General features: G+C 37.4%; 1 protein-coding gene across 1 annotated transcript in view; it reads left to right on the forward strand.

Moving 5' to 3' along the window:
• The window catches only part of PACSIN2 (protein kinase C and casein kinase substrate in neurons 2), a 64265-nt gene that overhangs the window by 30197 nt on the left and 12871 nt on the right, over nt 1-21197 (forward strand). The window contains exons 2-6 of the mRNA XM_084266292.1: nt 4810-4920; nt 16385-16541; nt 17254-17489; nt 18163-18318; nt 19356-19531. Coding sequence (XP_084122418.1) covers nt 4861-4920; nt 16385-16541; nt 17254-17489; nt 18163-18318; nt 19356-19531 — 785 coding nt within the window. The 5' untranslated portion in view covers nt 4810-4860. The remainder of the gene's footprint in view (nt 1-4809; nt 4921-16384; nt 16542-17253; nt 17490-18162; nt 18319-19355; nt 19532-21197) is intronic.

Here is a 21197-nt window from a genome sequence, read left to right on the forward strand (position 1 = left end):
GTTACTTTTTTCCAGTTGGATTTCATAGCTTATTTTTAGCCTATATAAATGCTCTTAGCTAATGTGTGCTGGGACTTTTCCATGACAAAAGGCAACAAGGGTTCTGAACTGGTAAGGCTTTCTCTATGCTGCTTCGTCTCTGGTGGTTTATGTGTCCATGGTGACAAAGATGAAAACTTATTTTAAGACCTTTGGACTTGGTGATTAATAAAATATTGAGATTTTGGGTTTTTTAATGGAAATTCCAAAGTTCTTTGGCATAGGGGAAGAAAATATCTTGAGAAGTATGAAAGTTATGAGATTTCCTTTGCGTTGGCCAAGAACATGTTGAGGAAAAGGCACAGCGCATGATCCAGATTTAGTTTCTATTCAGTGAAGATCTTGAATCCATCTTCTGAGGAGAAGAGGCTTATCCCTCTGCCATCTTTAACTTCCTGCTTCCATAACTATTGAATCAATGGCCAGTTTCAGACAAATTTGAGATACACATTTCATATAAAATTTGTGAAAATTGGCAGTTGGATGGAAGAAACCTGAACTGATGTACCTGCTCACCTGTTTGGTGAACTGATTTACTAGTTGTCGTGAAAAGAAGAGTGGCTGAGGGAGCTGGGCTTGTTCATCCTGGAGTAGAGAAGGCTGCAGGGAGACCTCATTCTAAGTACCTGAAGGGAGCGTACAAACAGGAGGGGAATCAACTTTTTAAAAGGGTAGATAATGGCAGGACATGGGGGAATGGATTAAAGATAAAGGAGGGTTCGGATTAGATAATGGGGGAAGCTCTTTACACAGAGAGTGGTGAGGTGCTGGAAGAGGCTGCGCAGAGAAGTGGTGGATGCCCCATCCCTAGAGGTGTTCAAGGCCAGGTTGGAAGGGTCTCTGGGGAACCTTTTGTATATCCAGGCCTGGAAGTTGGTGACCCTGCCTGTGGCAGCAGGGTTGGAATTATATGAGCCTTGGGGTCCCTTCCAACCCAGGCCATTCTATGATTCTGTGTTGGATGGAAACTCATAGGAAACTGTGCTGTTACTTGCTCAGCAAGTAGTTGAGGAACCAGAAAAAGGCAGTGTGTAGGTGCTCTAAGAGTTGGGCCTGATGACATAGAATCAGAAGATAAAGGCTGGAATGGATCAACCTAAATTTTGAGAATATAGGAACTGGGTGTGTGCTCTCTTCTTGTCTATGAAGTTACTCGTTTTGCTGCTTACAGTCTAGCTGACCAAAAAACCTAACTTTGTGAGATGCAGGTGATCACTTGTCTCTTGATTTGATCTAAATTTCCCAGGCTTCATACCAACAGCCTTAGTTGTTCACAGATTTAATTTCTAGAGTGAAATGGAAGACCCTGCAAATGAAAGTGCAATAAACTTTCATTGTGAAACCTCTGCAAATTCACTTGAAGGATGGGAGGACCAAACCCTAACAAAAAATGTGCTAAAGGACTGGCTGCTGTAATAATTCTATTTCATGAGGGTAGCATGACTCATGCTGCTTAATGTTCCTATCTCAATATTCCGTTTATTTTTAAGTAATGCTGTACAAATAGTGTTTTTCTGTGCCAGCTGTTGCTATGACTTCATAATATTTCCCTAAATACGCTTGCTCATACTTTCTCACAGTGTAGTATTTGGCATGTGAAAACCTTAAATTCATCAGAATTTCCTGAGTGCTGATCATTTTCATGCTTTTATGGAAAAAAGAAAGGATAGCTCTGTATTCAGTTTTAGTTGAGGAAGAATAAAAGTATTTGGTTTGGGGTTTGTTGTTTTGTTGGTGTTTGGGTTTTTTAAGGGAAAAAAGGCCCCACAACCTGTTCCCTCAATTAAGAAAATGTTCCTCTGTTTCAACTTTTCCCATTTTCCATGTAGCTTTTCAGAGTAAACTTCCAGCACCAGTATAGTTCAGGCAAATTTGTTAAAATTAAGTGGACGCTGTATTACTTCAGAACACTTTTATTGTCTTTTCCTTTTGTAAGTGGAGGGGAAAAATACTTGTGTGCTTTTGAGGGGTGGGATGGGTGACTTGTTAAAATTTTACTTTGGGTTTATACTTTTGCCTGAGATGCTGAACTCTACCGTTGTCTGCCTGATCTCTTGCAAATGGCAGTAAACACACTGGTTGCAGATCTTGGTGTACTATAGGAAAACAACTATAGAACCCTTCCTGAGAACCTTTGGTACGTGCGTGGCATGCTTGGGTCACGTGCTTGCTTCAGGCCCTTGTTTGGTTGTGTTAGTGCTGCTCACATAGAGAGGGAGGAAAGCAAGAGGCCGTGAGCAGTTAACATAGTCTAGCTGGCAGTGTTTATTGATCTAACAAGTTGACTTTAAACTCTAGGTCTCCCTTTGACCAGATAAAATTACTCCAGAAATTATGGTTACAGATACCACTGCATAACTGTGATTTTGTGGTGAAAACTTGAAACCAAACTCTTAGAAAAAGCCGTTTAATGTCATGTTAGTCTTTTGAGTTTGCCCAACTGATTGCAAGTTTATTGCACTCTTGTTTCATCCTGGTGATGTTTTTGTCTATCTAAGAAAGACTATCAAGTAATATAAACACAAAGGTGATCTCTGCTTACCTTGATGTTTTGTAAGAATTACAAGGGCTAAAATTTACCTGGAAAGAATTCATTTCATGTGTGAATGAGTTTCTCAGCAGCACACTGAGAAACTGATGATTGAATAGTCTTTTAACATGCTTTTCCCTCTTGCTTTAATGAAAGCACAGGTGGAAAAGCAGGTTTTGGAGTTTTTTGGTCTGGTTTTATTTTTGTAATTACTAATAAGTTGAAGATTGTTACACTGAGATGTAAAAATACTTTTGTCTCGATACACTATCTTCCTTTATAGCAGTTGCCATTTCACAGAACCCTTCCTGTATTTTTGACTGTCTTTTCAAAACAAAAATCTAACAATTGATGGCCCTGTTTTCAGTTGTGTATTCAGTGCTAAGGTTATTTAAGCTCTCTGTGTATTGGATGAAAAACTGTTCAAGAGAAACAGCTTGTCTTACCAGCTAGAGCAGTTCTTTGTTCTGTTCGGGCTGCGACTGTCCAAACAACTGTGGTGTTTCAGTAGCTAGTTTTTCTTACAAACAAGCGGTGTGTGCCTATTCTTAGGGCACAGTTATTTTCAGAGCATCCAAGAAATGGGAAGTTAGTGTTGGATTCTCCTTGGCGGTGGAGGCTTTCCACTTGGTTTCTCTGAGCAGTGTGTCATAACCACATGGTTGCAAGGTAGGCCAGGCTTGCAGGTGTTTTCTTCTCTCCCTTTTGAAGTGGCCCCACTGCGTTAAGGGAAGAATATTCATGGGGCAAAAGAGAAGGGGAGCTTCATCCTATAGTCTGCTGATAAAGATATTTATCCCAGCAGGTGTGGTAAAATCTGTTTACCTGCATATAGCCCTGGCAGTAGGTGTAGGCAAACTTGATAGGAGAAAGCTGAACGGGAGAACTTGATGAAGTACCTGTAGAGATTAGGTAGGGATTTGCATATGTGTGTTGTGGGAGGGAGCAGTTTCCTTCATCTCCTACCTCTTGGTCTCCACCCCACAAACTGCAGCTGTGGATGTAAGTGCCTGAATTTTTGCCTCAGTACTGTTTCTGATACTTACTTTAAATGTTAGCTTAAGGTAACCCTATCATTTTTTCCTCAGTATGCTGAGCTTTATAAACAGTCATCTCCTTCATGTTTTCCTTCCATGTAGCTGTGTCAGAATGCCTGAATTGTTGAAGTAACGAGTGACTTTTAGTAAAAAGATGAGAATTTGGAGTTGATATTTTTGCTTAGTTTTCTAAAAGAAAACAATGGAATAGTATGGTAATGTCACAAATAAAATGCAGGAAAACTAGGTGTGGGAGTTTCAACTAACAGGGAAAGTAATCATCAGCTTCAAGGAGACCTTCTGTCATAGAGCCTATAATTTTTACTTGGTGCATGTGCAATGGTAGATATCTGCATCATAACATCATTTATAATCTACCATCCCCTTTAAAATGCACAAGTGGGCTGGCAAGAAGATAACAAGTAGCCCAAGTACTTACTAGCCCCATAAGAGATCTGGTCAGAGATGGTTGAGTGTGGTAACTGAGGCTGTCTGAGTATCATAAACTGTGCTGAGACTTTCAGGAAGATGTCTGGTCTCATGTTCTGTGCTTGATTTATGTAGCTGCAATGCTCTTCACCTGGTTCTTGCTTTACATTCTTGCTGAGGAAGCTCTTGTTTTGATTTGTGGATGCCTTTTAGATTCCAAGTACATGATTTCAGTCTAAAATTTTTGCAGAAATAAAACCTCTTCCCTCTAAAAAGAATATTGATTTATTTTTCTTTACATCAGCAAACATTTTTGGCCTTAAATATTTACAGTGGGTTTCATTATCTACCAGTTTTCCATTGGGAAAGGAATAGGCCGTGGTGCAGGTTGTTGTAGCAGTAGCAAAGGACGGTTGGTTGGCTCCTATGGAATGATTTGAAGCAGAATACTTACCAAGTAAGCATCGCTCTGCCTGATCTTCTGGTTGTAATAGGAAAATTTATGACAAAATAAATTCAAGAGTTTGGTGACATTTGATATAAGATGATGGATTTCTGGACAACAAATGTCATGGTAAGAGCCAACAACTGTGTGCAGTAGAGCAGTGTTCTGTTGCACAATGCGCTTATTTACATGCCCTGAAGGGGTTACCTCTTGTTTTTATCTGAAATAAATATAAAAAGAATTGAAGGATGTTACCTAACCTCATTCTTCTTTTGATAACTGTTTTCCATTATTAATGTTGTTAAATAATTTCTTGTATCTTTTTACAGATTCTGAAGGTGTTTAAGCTCTGAATACTTACAAGATCTTCACGCATAGAAATGTCTGGCTCATATGATGATTCTGTTGGAGTAGAAGTTTCTAGTGATAGCTTCTGGGAGGTAAATGTTTATCACAATGTTTTGATTTTATTTTTTACACTGATTACAGAAAACTTGATTTTTGTACATTTGCAAAATGGGAGAGAGCTGCAGTACATGACACCTTTGGTTATTGTGATCTTCAGAAATAGCCGTCAGGGTAGAAATGACCTTTTAAATTTTGGCCTAGTTCTGTCAAGTGTTTTTAACTGGCACAAGCTTGAGGATCATGCATTTGGATAATGTGTGCAACTCAGACTTGAACCTTTGTTGATTTCTATTGACAAGAGGGATGTGGCTGGGTAGCTTTAAAAATTATCAAGGCAGTTGAATGTCTAAATGACTGTTAAAGGCTACTGTAAGTATATATAAGTTACAAATGTAAGACTGTGTGAATGTACTGCATGTCTCCTGTTTTTATCTAGATAGAAACTTTTTGAGAGGAATTCTTATGCTTATCTCAGTGCAAAAATATACATGAAGATAGTGCATTGTAATATGAGTAATGTGTGCTGCCCCAATCTGAAGAAGGCTTTCAGATGTTATGATGATTTGATTAAGCTTTAAAGAGAGCAAACTTCAGGGAGCAGAAAACATTTTACAAAACCAACAAATTTATTGCAAGAAAAAGAAAGGTTTTGACACAGTTAATACTGACATAACGGGAGGTAAGTACACTATCCAGATGAACTGTATTCAGTAGAACAGATTTCTATCATGTGACTGGGAGCTCTTTTGAGTTTGAACTGTAGCAAACATGAAAATAGTTAAAATATTAACCCCTTCTGTTGTAGCAGTACTCTGTAGAGTGACTGCAGAGAGACTGTAGGACCTCTACTCTGATATGGCAGCTGGATGTGGTCCTGAGCTATCAGGCCAGCTTGGACTGGGGGTTGGACTAGATGATCTCCAGAGGTTTCTTCCAACCTCAATTATTCTGTGGGATTTTTATTTTATGCTGAGGCAACTTTCTGGACAAGCTTCCTTGGTAGAAATGTTTCAAAATAAGGAGGCAGTCCTTATTTGTATGTGTAGGGCATCCTATACTTGGCAGGAGAACATGGTCTGTGGCTGGCTATATAGTACCAAGCTGTTGTCTTCCATTGTGTAATCATGTCTGGAAGTATAAAAGATGAATAAATAAGAAGGGGAACTTTGTAAACTAGTATGATTATGTTTGGACAGATGTGAACTCTGGTAATTAATAGTAAGGGATGATAGTAGGAAATAGCTATTAGCTTAAGCTAAGACCTTTGCAAAGTACAGCTTAAATGTATTTGATGCTAATTATGGGTGGGTTAGAGGTATTGTTTGTGTTTATGCTATTGATGACTTAGATAATTTGTAAATACTATTTCTTAATCTGTTTCTTTGGACTTTTCTATGTATTCCTTCCAAAAGGTCAGAACTGGTCTGTTTCATAAGCAATGAAAAGTAATGTACTACACCAGTGCGTTTATCCTTGGATTAAAAAAAAGTTAGACTTCAGTATTGCAATCAGCTTCTTTCCTTACAGGCTTAATTCTTTTCTCTGCTTTTCTTTTTTGGTGTATAGCCAGAAAACATTGTTATGTTAATGTGGTCAAGAAGAAAAATTTCAGATGAATAATTTATATACTTTTCTGAAACTTCGAGTACATTGGGCTGAAAAAGGATTGTGTTTTGAGAGTTGACATATTGGTATGCAAGTTGCTCAAAGGGGAAAGCTAGCATTTACAATCAGTTAAAAGTAATCCCCAGAACTGAGGATGCAATTCTTGTGGAATGGGTTTGGCTTAATAAAAGTTCTAGAGAACGTGTTCACACTTTCAGGGGGTGAAACACAGATTTAGCTGCAGTAAAAAAATGCATTTCAGTGATAATTCAATGGCTTTGTTACTGAAGTGACTTTAAGGATGTTTGAAGTATTAACAGTTTTTCTGAAAGTAAAATAGGACTTCCAATGCAATTGATTACTATATTAAAAAATAACAATTCCTGGTTTTCTTTGTACTAAGCTTTTGACAGTTTAGCGATATAAAGGGAACACTTCAATGAATTTTGGTGTTTTAAGTATTGAATTATGTAGGCTTTACTATGTGTTTTGCTGTTTCTCTGCTTTGTGCTGAGGAGACAAATGGAGGGTTTGTGGCTACAAAAACCGATTCTTTAAAAAAACCATTAATAGAGATGGTTGGTTTTTGTACTGAGGTAAAGGCTTGTCATTATTTTTAGGCAAGTGACCAAAGGCTTGACATTTCAGTAAGTTAAAGCTATTTGTGTATTTGAGTGAAGCAGGGGAGGCTGTGAAAGTTTTTCAGTTGGTGCTGAAAACACATTTGTGTTGTGGTTTAAAATAAAAAGCAAAACCAAACAAATAAGTTAGAGCCTTAAGAATATATAGCAGGTTATCATAAAGTGTTGTATGTATAGCTGAAAGACTACAGTGGGTATATCTAAATGTTTATGTAACTGGATAATTGAAGAATGTGTGGTATGACATCTCTGGTATTCTGCAGAGTTTGAGCTTTTATGGATTCTGAAATACCTTGAACCAAGCATGAAAAAGAGTGATCTGATATAGATAATTGATTTTATATTGATGCTGAAATATTAACAGGAAGGATTGACATTGCAGTGAATTGTGACCTTCATGCATGCTGTCCTTGGTAAATTTACAGTCTCTGTAGCTTCAGACTTGTTTACAAAGCATTCTTAAGCATGTATATAAACTCCAAATGGAAATAGCTGAGATAATTTAAGCAAGGAAACTGCTGTTTCTTTGCACTTTGCTGCTTATCATAGGGTGACTTCTTACTGGGTGTTAAACTACTCAGAAGACCAATATAGTCGTGGCAATACCCCATTATAATGAGAAATGTGATTAATGTAAAACTTATCTTTTGGTTGACAGCCTTTGTAGTTGTGTGTAGCATCACATGACAGGGAAGGTGGTGCTTTTTCTAAATCCGAACAGTGAACAAAATGATTGGACTAAAGTATAACATGAGGGAAAGTGGTTAAAGCTGTGCTCTACACTGCATTGTAGCCTTGATACAGGATATTTTGAGTAATTGCTTTCATCCAGAAATAGTTTTCCTGTCACCTCTGCGCTCTACGCTTCTTCATTTCTGTTAGGGTAATTGCATTTTGACATGTGTGCCTGATGCTGGCCTGGAATGTATTTTGGTTTGTATGTACTTCTGATTAGGTATGAGTGAACAATTATGGTATCCGGCAGTTTGCTTAGGCCAGGTGATCCCTTGGCAGAATGTACCATTTGACTTTAAAGCATGCCTTTCTAGAGAAGCCTGCAAGAACAGCAAGGCAGGAATTATCCTTCTGATCAAGAGTTAAGAGGTGGGAGGAGGTTTGCTGTTGGTAAAACATAAGCCTAAAGTAAAGGAAAGCCTGTGCAAGTCTTAATAGATTTAACTGAAGAATAACTCTGCAATTTTGTGACATACAGAAAGCAAAAGCAAACCTCAAACTTAATTACCAAACTCTTGTTTAAATACCTCTGGTTTGAGCCATGTTTCCAAACTAAATTTGACAGAATTTTAGTCTGAAACTTGTCCATTTTTTTGTGTGTTCTGAATGAGTTCTTTCTGAAGATTGCAGCTTTGAATATAGTCTTAATCTCTCTCAAAATGGATAACTGCTTTTATCAATGTTTTGTCTGACTTAAGTAGAAAAGATTCAGTGTCTCCAGAATGCTCACCTTAGTACTTTATGCTTCAGATAACAAGTAAAGAACTCTTAGTGAATTTGGAACCTGTATCCTTCCAGCCGAATTGTCGTTTGCACCCTTTCCTTAGAGGTTTTTAAGGTATTTTACACGAATAGGGTTTTTTGTTTGTTTTTAGAGACAGCCTGCAGTTGCTTAAAAGCCACCTTGCTGTTTTCCTGCCACAGCTGAAAGCACTGAATGGATTTAATCTTGGCTATGCACAGAAGAGGCGGTCTGGCAGGGTGAGCTTTTGAGTTTGTTCACTCACACTCCAAAATAGCTCAGATTTATTTACCTTTGGAGTGTGCTGCAAAGCACATCTTTTTCTTGAAAGACATTTAGGAAAGAGTGAGGTGGCTGGGTGTGGGACCTATCTGAAGAACTTACTGTGGAAACTGTTTCTTGCTCACTGTTATCTTTGAAACTAAACCACTTGTATTTCTTGAATGTTGATGTTGAACTAGTAATAAAAACTCAACTTAACAAAATGTTGATAAACTGGCTTCAAAGCTTTTTCCCATTGCTGTTGACAGAAATCTTGTACAAAGTTGTCTTTAGGAAATAAAACACTTTGTTCTTAATTACTCTTCTGGCTCTTAGACTGTTTGCTTTCTTTTGGAGCTGTCGTTGCGTTTGCCTAGGGTTCCTTATCACAGAGATGATTACTAACAGTTTGGCATTTAAAAATGTGATCTATAGTATGTGGCCGCATGGTACTGAATTTAACTGCTTTAAGCGTGTCTGGTTCATTATGCTCAGATTGCCCATGGAGCAATGCAATGCAGGTTACTTTACCTATGATACTATTTTTTTATTAGGCTATTTCAGTGCTCTTCATGGAAACTCAGTTCTGGCATTGAGAGTCAGGCTCAGTGCCTGAAATCCAATACAAATAGGGTTTTTTTTCCTTTAACGGCTCATATTTTATTACTACTCAGATACTGTTATCAGGTTCAGATTTGTGGTTGTGAAATAGTTGTCTTGTTGAAAAGGAACTGGAGAAATTGCTGCTTGGATTTCTGTTCATGTTGACAACACGGTATCAGTCAAAACGTGGATAGGATAAGGCTTAGGCATCTTGTATCAAAACAGCTGGTATAAGTGGAAAATTAGGCTTTCAGAAACATACATCATTCTTTGCATGAAATAGAAATAGCAGCAACTTTCACAATTAAATTAAAGATTTTTATCATTATTTAATTAACCCAAGCTACTACTTAGAAGGGTTTTGTTTTCTATCAGGATGATAAACCCTTTTCAGTAGAACAGATACTTTCCTCTAATTTGTCTGGGTGTTTACCAAATAGAAGTACTTCAGGAGACAGAGTACATGTTCTCCTATAAGCTTGCTTATTTTGCAATGCCTTGCTTTCTAGTAATAAGAGATATTCTGAAAGATATTGCTACAAAATAATGACAGAGGATTTAATCGGTGCTTCAGTTGTAGCAATGCCTTAAATTACTTGAGCAATGGAAGCTTCTTTTTCATTAGTCATCTTTCTAACAAGTCTTTTTGTACTTGGTGTCTGGTTAAGCTCATGACATTCTCCCGGTGCAGAAATTTTCTAAGACAGAGGAATCTTGTTGATATGCTCCAAGAACAAATTCCTTTCTCTCTGTTACTTAGCTGACAGGGGTGGTGTGCTTTGGGTAGTCTTAAGGTTGTTGCTGATAACCTGGAACTGGATGGCAGTACCTTTTCTAAGGGAAAGTGGAAAATTTAGAGCCTGAAGGGCCTTTGTATTTCTTTCTTATCTGTCATATGAACTCTCAGCATTTGCATGACTGCTGTAAATACAACTTGGTTTGTCATAATCATTTGTGCCACTTTCTTGCATCCAAAAATAGACTGTGGCAGAACTGGTTGGTTCTGACATTCCTGTAAAACATGAGAAATGGACAACCCTCTTGACCCTGTTGTACTGAAGTAGTTTTGAAATGCATGTGAAAGAATGTAGTATATTAATAATAAATGGAAGGCTAACTTTTGTGATCTGTTTTTTTAATTAAGCTCCAGCCTTATGCTTACTAATCACCATCATGGTCATAATAAAAGAAAAATGCCTTGAGCAAACTGAGACCAATGCTATTGTTCACTTAAATACCTGCAAAGGCAAGAAAGACGATGAGTAAGCATTCCTAGAGATCAAAGTAGAAGTGTGTTCATATCTTGCTAGGTAAGACATCAAAAGGAAAAGCTACTCTTCCTGTGGAGGTATTTATTTTTAATGAGCGATGTGGCCCTCACAGGCTACATGCTACTTAGACACTAGTTGTGAGGCCTTACGCCCTCTTATTTTCTGCTGGCATCAGCACTACAGAGCCCTTTCTACTTAGTGCAGGAGTGGTTAACTGCCCTGTGAAACCACCTACTCATCCAAAAAAAAAAATTTGTTCTAAACAGCTGCTAAACCAGCAGCTGGCATTAGGCCTGTGAACTTAGGCCTGTGACTGGATTCCTTGGAAGGACAGGACAGGGTCTTCATTTTGAAGTGCTCGGCATATGGCTTGCATTGCATATTAAAGTATTTGTTGAGAGATCCACTAGTAAGAGAAGGTTTTCAATTTATTCAGAAAGGGGAAGTCAATCCTCTGTGTAGTATGGGTGAAATTTGGCCACCATACGCATTCCCCATTCCAAATGCCCAACCCAAAGCAAGGCCCAAACCCAACACTGAATAGCAGAGGCAGCTGTTGTGGGACATCTCCCACAAACTATATTATAAACTGCCTGCACAGTTGGCCTTGGTCCTGCCCATTTGGTATTCCTCATAGCTGTACTTCATGCCTACTGTACTGTCAGCTGCTGTCTATGCGAGTTGTCTGTTGAGGGGGTGTGAGTTGGATGCAGGGAGAAACTTCCAAAACTCACTCTTGACTATTGAAGAGCTCTTCCTATGTTGAGAGATTCCAGTTACTTGACAATTAATGCTTTTTGACGATGAAGCCGACTGTTTTGTGGTGGGGTTTTTTTCCTTTTAAAAAAATACTTGGACTCTGCGATAGTAGATTCTCCTATGTGCTTTTTTTCCAGCTGATGTTGAGCAACATAAAATTCACCATTTGTATTGCCAGGTGTTTGCTTTACTGGCATGCTTGGCTTTTGATTTTGTGGGTTTAAGAGCTTCCTCAGGATTTTTTTTTTTTGCAATCAGTGGTAAATGTATATAAGTGAACTTAGAAAATTCATATACACAGAGCTAGTGTTTGTATTTGGACTGTGTATGTGCTAATTATGCACTTTGCTAATTCTTTTTATTTGCACACCCTCCTCCCTCTCAGTATTATGGATGTTAATTCTGGTTGAAATGTTTGGAAACTTCTTGTTGGATGTAGCTGGAAAGAAATTGTACGCATGGTTAAATGGAATGTCAGAAATAATAGCAAGCATTGTCCCCATATTGGCCATCACTATCTGTGGGTTTGACTATGAGCCTTCAAAGCTCGTTATTTTGTTTCCTGTCTGTGGATATTTGTCCATTAAAAAATCCTATGTTGTGGTGACTTTTCCTTTGAATGGTTCCAGCTCGTAAAGGCTGACTAGTTCTGAATAAGCTCAACAAGCTTGGAAAAAGAGTAGTTATAAAATCTTACTTGAGGCATTTGAAACTGCTGAAATATTTGTGGTTACAATAATTATCATGATATACTAGAATTAAGTGACTCGAGTTTAGTAATAGCTGAACTTTTGCCACTTTCTGGGCCACTAATAAATTAGAATACCAATCTGTTTTATTCAGTGTACCAGAAAAAACTGCTAAGCATGTTTAACTCTCTAGAGGCTTTTATCCTGCTCTATGAATATGCTAAAAATATATGTATGTATATTCTATTACTTGAGGTAAAGAAGCCTAGGTGATTTAAGACTCTCCCTTTGCGTTTAGTGCTGTGAAATTGTAAAATAATGAAGTTGTAAGTTCTTAAATGTTCCACTAAAGATCATATTAATGACAGTGCTTGGCTGCTATTACACTGGTGGTTGCAGAGGAGACATGGCTGGACTGCAAACTATACAGCACTAAATGCCTCATCACAGCATATTTATGTGGCTTTTCTCTGGCTATTTGAGATTTTCTAAATCATCTATTTGACAAAGGATTTGAGGTGATTTTACTGTGTTCGTGCATGAGAAGAAATATCAAAATGAGAAGAAATGTTTTCTTGAATAAGCAAAACAAGGATCTGAAGGCATTTATGATGCCTGTAAGATAAATGGGGCAAAACAGGATCAGCTGGGGCTACTTAGCAGCAAAGGGAAACTGGTGGTTAGCTTAACTTAGAAAAGGGGGAGGTGGTGTGACACAAAACTGTGAATTACAGTTTTCACAGAATTCACTGATTGCATCAAGAAAGTGACCATTGTAGCTGTATTTTGAACAAATAAACTCTTGGTGTTTCCTTTTCAAGTATTTCTGGCAACTGAGGTTAAATAGCAGCTGAATGTGGTATCATGTAATAAAATGTCTCTTTCAGATGGGTAAAGAGTTAATGCTGAAATGAAAGCAGGATAGAGTTTTTAAATCTCTCTCATTTTTCTTGCAACTGTAAGAAAGCTTATAATTTTACAATTTACCTTCCTGAAACAAATGTTCCATTTGTAAGACAGAGAAACTAATAACTTTGTGTTGGTTGTCTGCCACCTGTTTAACAGGGAATAATAGCCCAATGACCTGAATGATCAGAAAGTTTTTCTAACTAACAAAATCAAATGTTCATGGACAGAACAGTGCTAATTGAAGTCTGAAAATTGTAAGACATCATGTAAGTGTGGCTCTGAATGAAACAAAGAAACACTGTACTTTAAAAAAAAATAATAATTTATTTTGTCCAATGGTCAGTTGCTACCAATAAAAGAACATCTTTTTTGTTTTGGCTCAAATACTTCTTGGGAAGGGAGAAGTCTTGTAGCATGTTTGCAGTCTACCTCAAGAACTGGAGAAAATAGTCTTGTCCAAAATGCTGTATTAAGTCATGTTTTCATTTCAAAAATTCAGGGTATCTTTAATGTGCTTATAGGATTTTTTTAGAATTAAATTCTTTAATTTGACTCTTAACTTAGTAGTTCCTTGGCTGCATAAAGACTGGGTTCTTTTCCCTTCACTTGGCTCTGTGGTTTAAAAACCTTGTGCTTTCATACCTCTGAGCCTGTCTCTGTCTCGCACACTGCACATGCCACCTCTCAAAAAAATTTGTTATTGTGGTGTCCATAACTTAAAATGCAGTTTTTAAAGTAAACACTAACAATTAAAAATGTTAAATGTCAAGTTTATAAATTATGTTGTGTGTCATGAAACACAGAAAAATGCTTTATTTCCAAAATTCCAGCATTCCCCATAGACTTAATATTCAAATTTCATGCCCTAACACACTGTAAGCTACAGTTTCATAAATCAAATGAACTTTTTTTTTCCCTTGAAAATATTTTTATTCCAAAGAAAGCTTTTTATATTAGATTGTTGTTTTCTAGTATTGTGGGCCTGGTGGCTGGTTATATAGGTTCCAGACTATGATGCTAGTTCATTCATTCTTCCTGTGGAGAAGGAGGTAGCATGGGTGAGTTATCTTACATCTGCATGCAGCTCTTCAAGGGTTGCCTTATCCAGTAATAGTGAGTGGACCAGAATAGGTGAGGTAAATTAATCTCTGAATACTTGCCTGAGATTTGGCAGCTGCCAGATATTACCATGAGATTAGAATTTGTTCAGACAACACAAAATGAAAGCAATAAAAAAATACCATGAGGCAGCCAGCTCCCATTCAATATTAGTATTTAAAATGCTAATTTAGTAGTGAAAACTTATGAAAGGAAGTGTTCATGCTCAAGACTTAAATCCCATGGCACATAACTGGAGACACAAATTGATGCTAATATAAAGCTTCAGTAGTTGTGCCAAGCTAGCATAACCTGCTTTAACTATCTGCTTGGCTGTGAACCTACAGCTGGAGTAATTTTGAGCAGATGATTTTACCCTTCCATTCCAAAGGTTTTATAAAGTATTCTTTGAGGTACTTAATTTTCTTAATGCTTTGATTTCATATGTATATTATATTTGCTAGAGTACAGTGTTAGTTTGAAACTGCCTGCTTCTCAGTTTCTCCTGAAAAGAAGAGGTTATTTTTCAAACTTTATTCGTAACAGATGAAATCTGTTTGGATGTGGATGGACTGACTATCTTGATTTTTGGTGTCTGCTTCATCATGATGCTGGTAGATTCTTATCTTCACTTATATTGTGACTTACGTTTAAAGGGGTGTGTGTGGGGGTGTGTGTGTGTGTGTGTACTTTTTTATAGAGTTTGGACAACTCAGTGACTGCCAACTGATGGTTTTCCTAGATGCTACCTGAATTTTTTTTGTCTTTTGAAATGAGTCTAGCCAAAACCCAAAAACTATGCACAAATGAATGCTTTCAGGATCCTGTCTAAAGGGATTGGGTTTGTCCTGCCATTGATGGTTTCAATTATTTCCCTCCAGCATTGAGGAGTCCTAACATATGTCTATATTTATCAGCATAGTCACTTATTTTTTCCAGCACGTAATACAACTTGCTTTCCTCTTTTAAGAGTGTTTCCTTATGTACTTCGAGTAGTATGTACATCCACAAGCAGATGGCTTGCATGTATACCTGCTGACAAAATTCTAAATAAATGCAAACCTAAAAGTTGGATTATTTCCTGTATTTAGGGTGTGAATTAGGTATGATTTAGATGTAAAAATTACAAACATGCTTTAGGAATTTGAATGTTTAATCTGCTGCTTGACTGCTAATCTTTATTTTTCAGTCAGGTGGTTAGGGCAGATAAGAAACTGTCTGTGATATTTAATAGACTGTGCAAATTCTGTTAACAGAGTTCTTATGTATTGTTTAATGTTTACAAAAGCCAACCTGAGTGACCTTGAAATCAGTGGAAATATTACACTGAGAGCAGTACCAGGGTTCTGGGTTTTCTTGGGTTTCTTTTCTCCTTCAGTCGTGTAAGTGGGTGATTCCAGGTTGGTGTGTGTGCAAAAATGAAAGGGGAATGTTCATTATATAATGGATTTTCATTAGTAGTGTACATTTTTACCTATGTCATTCTGTAGCCTGTACGTTGAGTAACTATGGGTTTTTTTCTTTAGAATTCACACGTTAATTCTAACTCCATGTCATTGCTGTTGGTGTCTTCTGACGTTAAATTGTACAGCGTCCTTTTGGAAGAGCTGCTGTCTAGTTTATCAGCAGCAAAGCTCAGACGTAACGAGGGCACAGCCAGTCTCTGCTGAATATACAGTGGCTGTGCTTTTTCCACACTGCATCCTGGAAAAGAAACCCACCCTGTTGTTATGTTTGACAGAGGTGTTGCAATACTCCTTTGCATGCCTGAAATTTTTTAATCCTGAAAGATTAAATGCAGCATAAAATTAAGGCATTAGGTATTTAAGCATGAAAGAGTGAATACTGCATTGTGTTTAAATATGTTGATTATCTAAAGCATTATCAAACTATAATAATGCAGAACAGTTGTGATGACTGCCCATAATTACATTGCAGGACTAATAAAATATAATAAAGCTTTCACTTTAAAATTAGTAACATTTTTAACAGGAGAGCTTGTGGCCTTAGCGGTGGTTTTGCAGTTCAGCTTTAAGGTTACTTGAAAAAACTTCATGCTATAATTTATTAACTGTTGCTAGTAGATTATCTTCCTCCTAGGTAACAGTATTTGTGTTAATTAGAGATTTATCTTGTTTTCAGAGCTTTGAAGCAGGAATTGTTGAGTATTTTTCTCTTTATAGGTTGGAAATTACAAGCGGACGGTAAAACGAATCGATGATGGTCACAGACTTTGCAACGATCTTATGAATTGTATTCATGAGCGGGCACGAATAGAGAAGGTCTATGCTCAGCAGCTTACAGAATGGGCAAAAAGGTGGAAACAGCTTGTAGAAAAAGGTAATGCATTCTGATTTTTGTACTCTGAAAACTTTCTCAAATGGAAAAAATGTTTTTGTATATCTTTTGGTAAGTACAAAGTAGGAATGTACTTTTTAGCTTGTAATGGAGTCTGCAAAAGGCTCAGTAGTGTAACAAACAAAAGTCTTGTGATTAAAAACAAAGCCCTGCTCTTTTGCAGGCTTGCTTGTTTTGTACTGCAGCACATGTATCTTGCCTCCAGTGTTAAAGTATCCACATAGATTCAGTTCTAGAGTACTGTCTGGTATCAGGTAACTAATGGTATAAAACACAACTTGAAAAGTGTATCTGAATAATAAGGGAGCAGTGGTTGTGGGGGAAAGACAGAGCTAGGCATTGCTCTAATGGAAGACTAATGTGGTACTACTTGAATATATTCTGAAATGATTTTGTCCTTTCCTAGTTATCCTATGTTGAGAAATTGAAGGCAGTTCAAAGAGGAGCTAATAGGTGGAATATTGAGGGTCACAGTACTGAATGAAGGAGGCCAGACTGAATGAATATTATTTCTTCTAGTGTAAAAAAAAAAAAGTAATAGATTTTTCTGAAGATAAACTGTTCCATTTTCTAGGTTTGCATCAATATTGCTGTTTACAAATGAATATAAGTAAATAGACTCAGGTAGTTTCTTGGCAATATAAGTTCCATGTGGGTGATGGTTATTGAGAATGACACTTTCTGTTGTGTTTAGGCCCACAGTATGGAACAGTAGAAAGGGCTTGGTGTGCTTTTATGTCAGAAGCTGAAAAAGTGAGTGAACTACATCTAGAAGTAAAAGGTTCACTGATGAATGAAGACTTTGAAAAAATCAAGAACTGGCAGAAGGAAGCCTTTCATAAGCAAATGATGGGAGGATTTAAGGAAACCAAAGAAGCAGAAGATGGATTTAGGAAAGCTCAGAAACCCTGGGCAAAAAAGCTGAAAGAGGTACAGCAGTAGATTATATATTAGATATCCTGTGTTACAATATATTAATGTCTCAAATCTCTATAAGGGAGTAAACTCCCTATTCTCTCTGCTGGACCCTCCTTTCTCAAAAAGATCTCTTGCTTTCTGTCCTCTTCTGAAAATAAGTATTTTTCTCTTGGTCTCTTTAATCTTGGTGACTTCAGTGAAAATCTGACAATAGTGGAATGCAAACTATCACTTTAACATTATCTTATTCCATTAATTTGAAAGTTATGACTTGCTCAAATGACTGAGCAGGGGAAAAGTGTGTGTGGAATTTTTTTTTTTTCCTGTAATGTAACAACATTATACTTAAATGACAGGTTTGTAGAAGGGGAACAGGAGAAAATGGACGTGAGGAAAAAATGTTCTATCGGGCACTTTCTGTAAACCTTTTCTTAAGTCTGTTCCACATTTCTCTAAGCTGTGTGAGTGACATTTCTTGTGTGGTGAGAGTTCCAATTAATAAGTACTGCCATTATGATGATTTTTATTTATTCATTGGCTTAAATGAAAAAAAATTAAAGAAAAAGAACAACCTGAACCAAAACCTGACACCTTCTTCGTTGCAACATGATCAGAAGGCTAAAAATGCAGTTGATGGTTGTTGTATGAACTGTGCCAGATGCAAATGCTCAAATCTACTTTGTAGGTGGAAGCTGCAAAGAAAGCATACCATGCAGCCTGCAAAGAGGAGAAACTGGCTATATCCAGAGAAACAAACAGTAAAGCTGATCCAGCGCTAAATCCTGAACAGCTGAAGAAATTGCAAGACAAAGTGGAGAGAAGCAAGCAGGACGTGTTAAAGGTATACTGTGTGCTAAGGTGCTGTTTGTATGCAGTCTTGTTAACCTAGAGCTTGTGTACGTTTAAGCTTTTTTTTTCTTTCAGAACATGACACAGACTGCAGTGCAGCACACTTTCAGTTAGTCCTATACAAAAGCTTATTAGAGTTTTCTGCCATGCATGTGTTCCTGCCAAGTTCTTCCCTGAGGAATCACTAACACGTTGCCTCTATTTCACATAAGTACTCTCAGCAGGGAATGAAGCAGGATAAGGCAGCGAACTTCTAGGACAGTTTTACTTGGTAGTGAATGTTGAGGTATCTTTATTTGAGAGGCTGAGAGATGGGCTCTTAAAACTTGCTGACAGTATCTGGACTTGAATTCATAATCCTTTAAATAAAAGTAAATACTTTTCTGGAAATGCCATTCTGTTGCCTAGTTTGGTTTATCTCTTTAGCAAACTGCTACCAAGAAGCTTTTCTTGTGTGACTTTCTCCAGGGATGTCTCTTCCCTTTGAGAATGCTGTTCCGTGATCTGGAAGGCTGATGTTACATTGGGTGGGATCTTTTTAATTCCTGTCTGTGGACTACTACTGTAAATTAGTCTATAGTCTGAGATTTTCTCTTAACTGCACTCGCAGTGTTTGCAATTCATGTTGCAGGGATGCATACCATGTTTGGGGTTTTGCTTATAACTCTCAGTGGATGATGAAGATAACTGAAGAAGAAGACAGCACTTTGAAAATATTTTGAGGTCTTTTAAATAAGAGACCTGTAACCCAAAAAAGACTGCCTGCTCTGATTTGTTCTCTGGCTCCTTTGGCTTTTATATCTGTAGTATCCCATTAGCAATCACCACTGCTTCTGTTAAAAAGCCAGTGGAGAGGCTTGGAACTTTTTTGTGCTATTTTGTTAGATAAGTCTCATGGTGACCTAATGTAGGTACAGTGGTCAGAAAAAGAGAATGCAGTTTGGCAACTTCTGGTCTAAATATTGGCCGTTGCTACTCTGTAGGGTAGTAATAAAATATGTTGCCAACGGTTTGTTTTTCCTTCCCCAGACAAAAGAAAAGTATGAAAAATCACTGAAAGAATTAGACAATGCTACTCCTCAATATATGGAAAATATGGAGCAGGTATTTGAACAGTGTCAGCAGTTTGAGGAAAAACGCTTACGCTTCTTTCGTGAAGTGTTGCTGGAAGTTCAGAAACACCTCGACTTGTCCAATGCTGCAAGGTAAAACTCTAAGGCTTCAAAATTAATGCTTAATACTTTTAGGTGAAAAGTAGTCCGTGCTTGCAGTAGATCAGATTTGGAATCTGATTTGTTTCTAATGTGTTGCTTCAGTTTGTTTAAATAAAATTGGTTTGCTTTGTCTAAGATCGTATTATCCCTAATATTTGCCAGCTTTATTTAAGAGTGTTAAACGAACCAAAAAATTCTCATTCGCTTTGTATTTTTGTAATCAAATGTGTGCCAATTAGAAATGATTCAGAGCTTAGAGTCAAAAAAATGCTTGATCAGAGATTGGGAAAGGAAGGGCTCGGTGTGTTATGTGTCTTGTGTGTTTATTGGAGAACAAATTAGAATTTCTTAGTGCAAGACAGCATGAACTTTGTAGTTCTATTCTTAAAATATTAGAAGAAATTACTTTAGCTAGGGGATAAATGTTAAAGATCCGTTGGTTGACTGTTGCTGAACTCTCGTACATGTTGACTTCAAAGTCTGCTCTTTATACTGTAAGCAGCACATATAAATCATGTCTTGTACTTTGTTCTTTCTGCCTGGACCCTCCTTGCTACATTCCAGGAAGTCTAAACTTCTGCTAGGGAACTCAAACCAGAGCTCATGCAGCTTGTTTTGTTAGGCCATGGTGCATGTCATCAACCACTACAAGCCATTTTGATACAAAGCCACTTTGGTATGTCAGCAGGGCAGTGGTTATAATGTTGGGGGGTTTTCTCTTGCATTTGAGAAGACAGGCACTGGAATACTTGCAGCAAATGTTGTGACATGAGTGGAATTTTGCATCTGCTTGTAACAGCAAAGTTTCTTGTGTGCTCTGGCTCTTTGGTTGAGAGGAGGAAAGCGTGTTCCTGGCTAGCTGCTCATTTCTGTTCCCTCTTCTGCTAATGACCAAAGTGTTACCGTATTCCAGCCAGTGGAATTAAGGAGCTGTTCAAGGTAACACAGCACAGGAAGAATCTTGACTTGGTTTTAACCTTGATCAGTGTTCCAAATTGGCTGGCTATGCAGTCACACAAATGTTATTGCTGGCATAAGCAAAAGCGGTAATACAGGAGCAAGAACAAATACAGAGCAAATCATAGGTAAGGGCACAATTACCTATATTAATTTCATTGTCACTTTGAGTTGCTTCAAAGTTCTTTTGAACTGCTGTGGAAAACATATTCTATTTCCTTGGAAAGCAAAAAGATAGGGTTGTTGCCCATTTGAATTGAGTTAAATTGGGTTGAAATAAACTACAGATCCAAAATAAATTTTTAATAGTTGATTTAAAGGGCAAGGTTGCGGGAAGGTTACAGAAGATAAGCATGTGAAGAGTCAATGATTTCCTTTTAAGATACTTAAGAGGTTCAGGAGTGGCATCTTATGGTACATTAATAAGATGTAAATGAAGAAAATAACTATTAGGGCAAAGAAATTGTAGTTGTTTATCTATTTCCTTATCCCTACCTCTTTGAATACACAGAGATAAAACATGTAGAGTAAAACCCAAAAGGAAGTCCAATTTTTAACCTTAAGACTCATAATGCTCAGCTGCACAGTCTAGAAAATAGCCCTGCCCTGTTTTCTACAGATGGGGATAATAAACCTCCAGTTTATTGTTAATTTAACTGATAGCTAGTGAGTCATTCAAAAACTATTTATCCCCTTTTTC

Source organism: Gallinula chloropus, assembly GCF_964237585.1.
Source record: "Gallinula chloropus genome assembly, chromosome: 1".
In the NCBI taxonomy this organism is placed as follows: Eukaryota; Metazoa; Chordata; class Aves; order Gruiformes; family Rallidae; genus Gallinula; species Gallinula chloropus.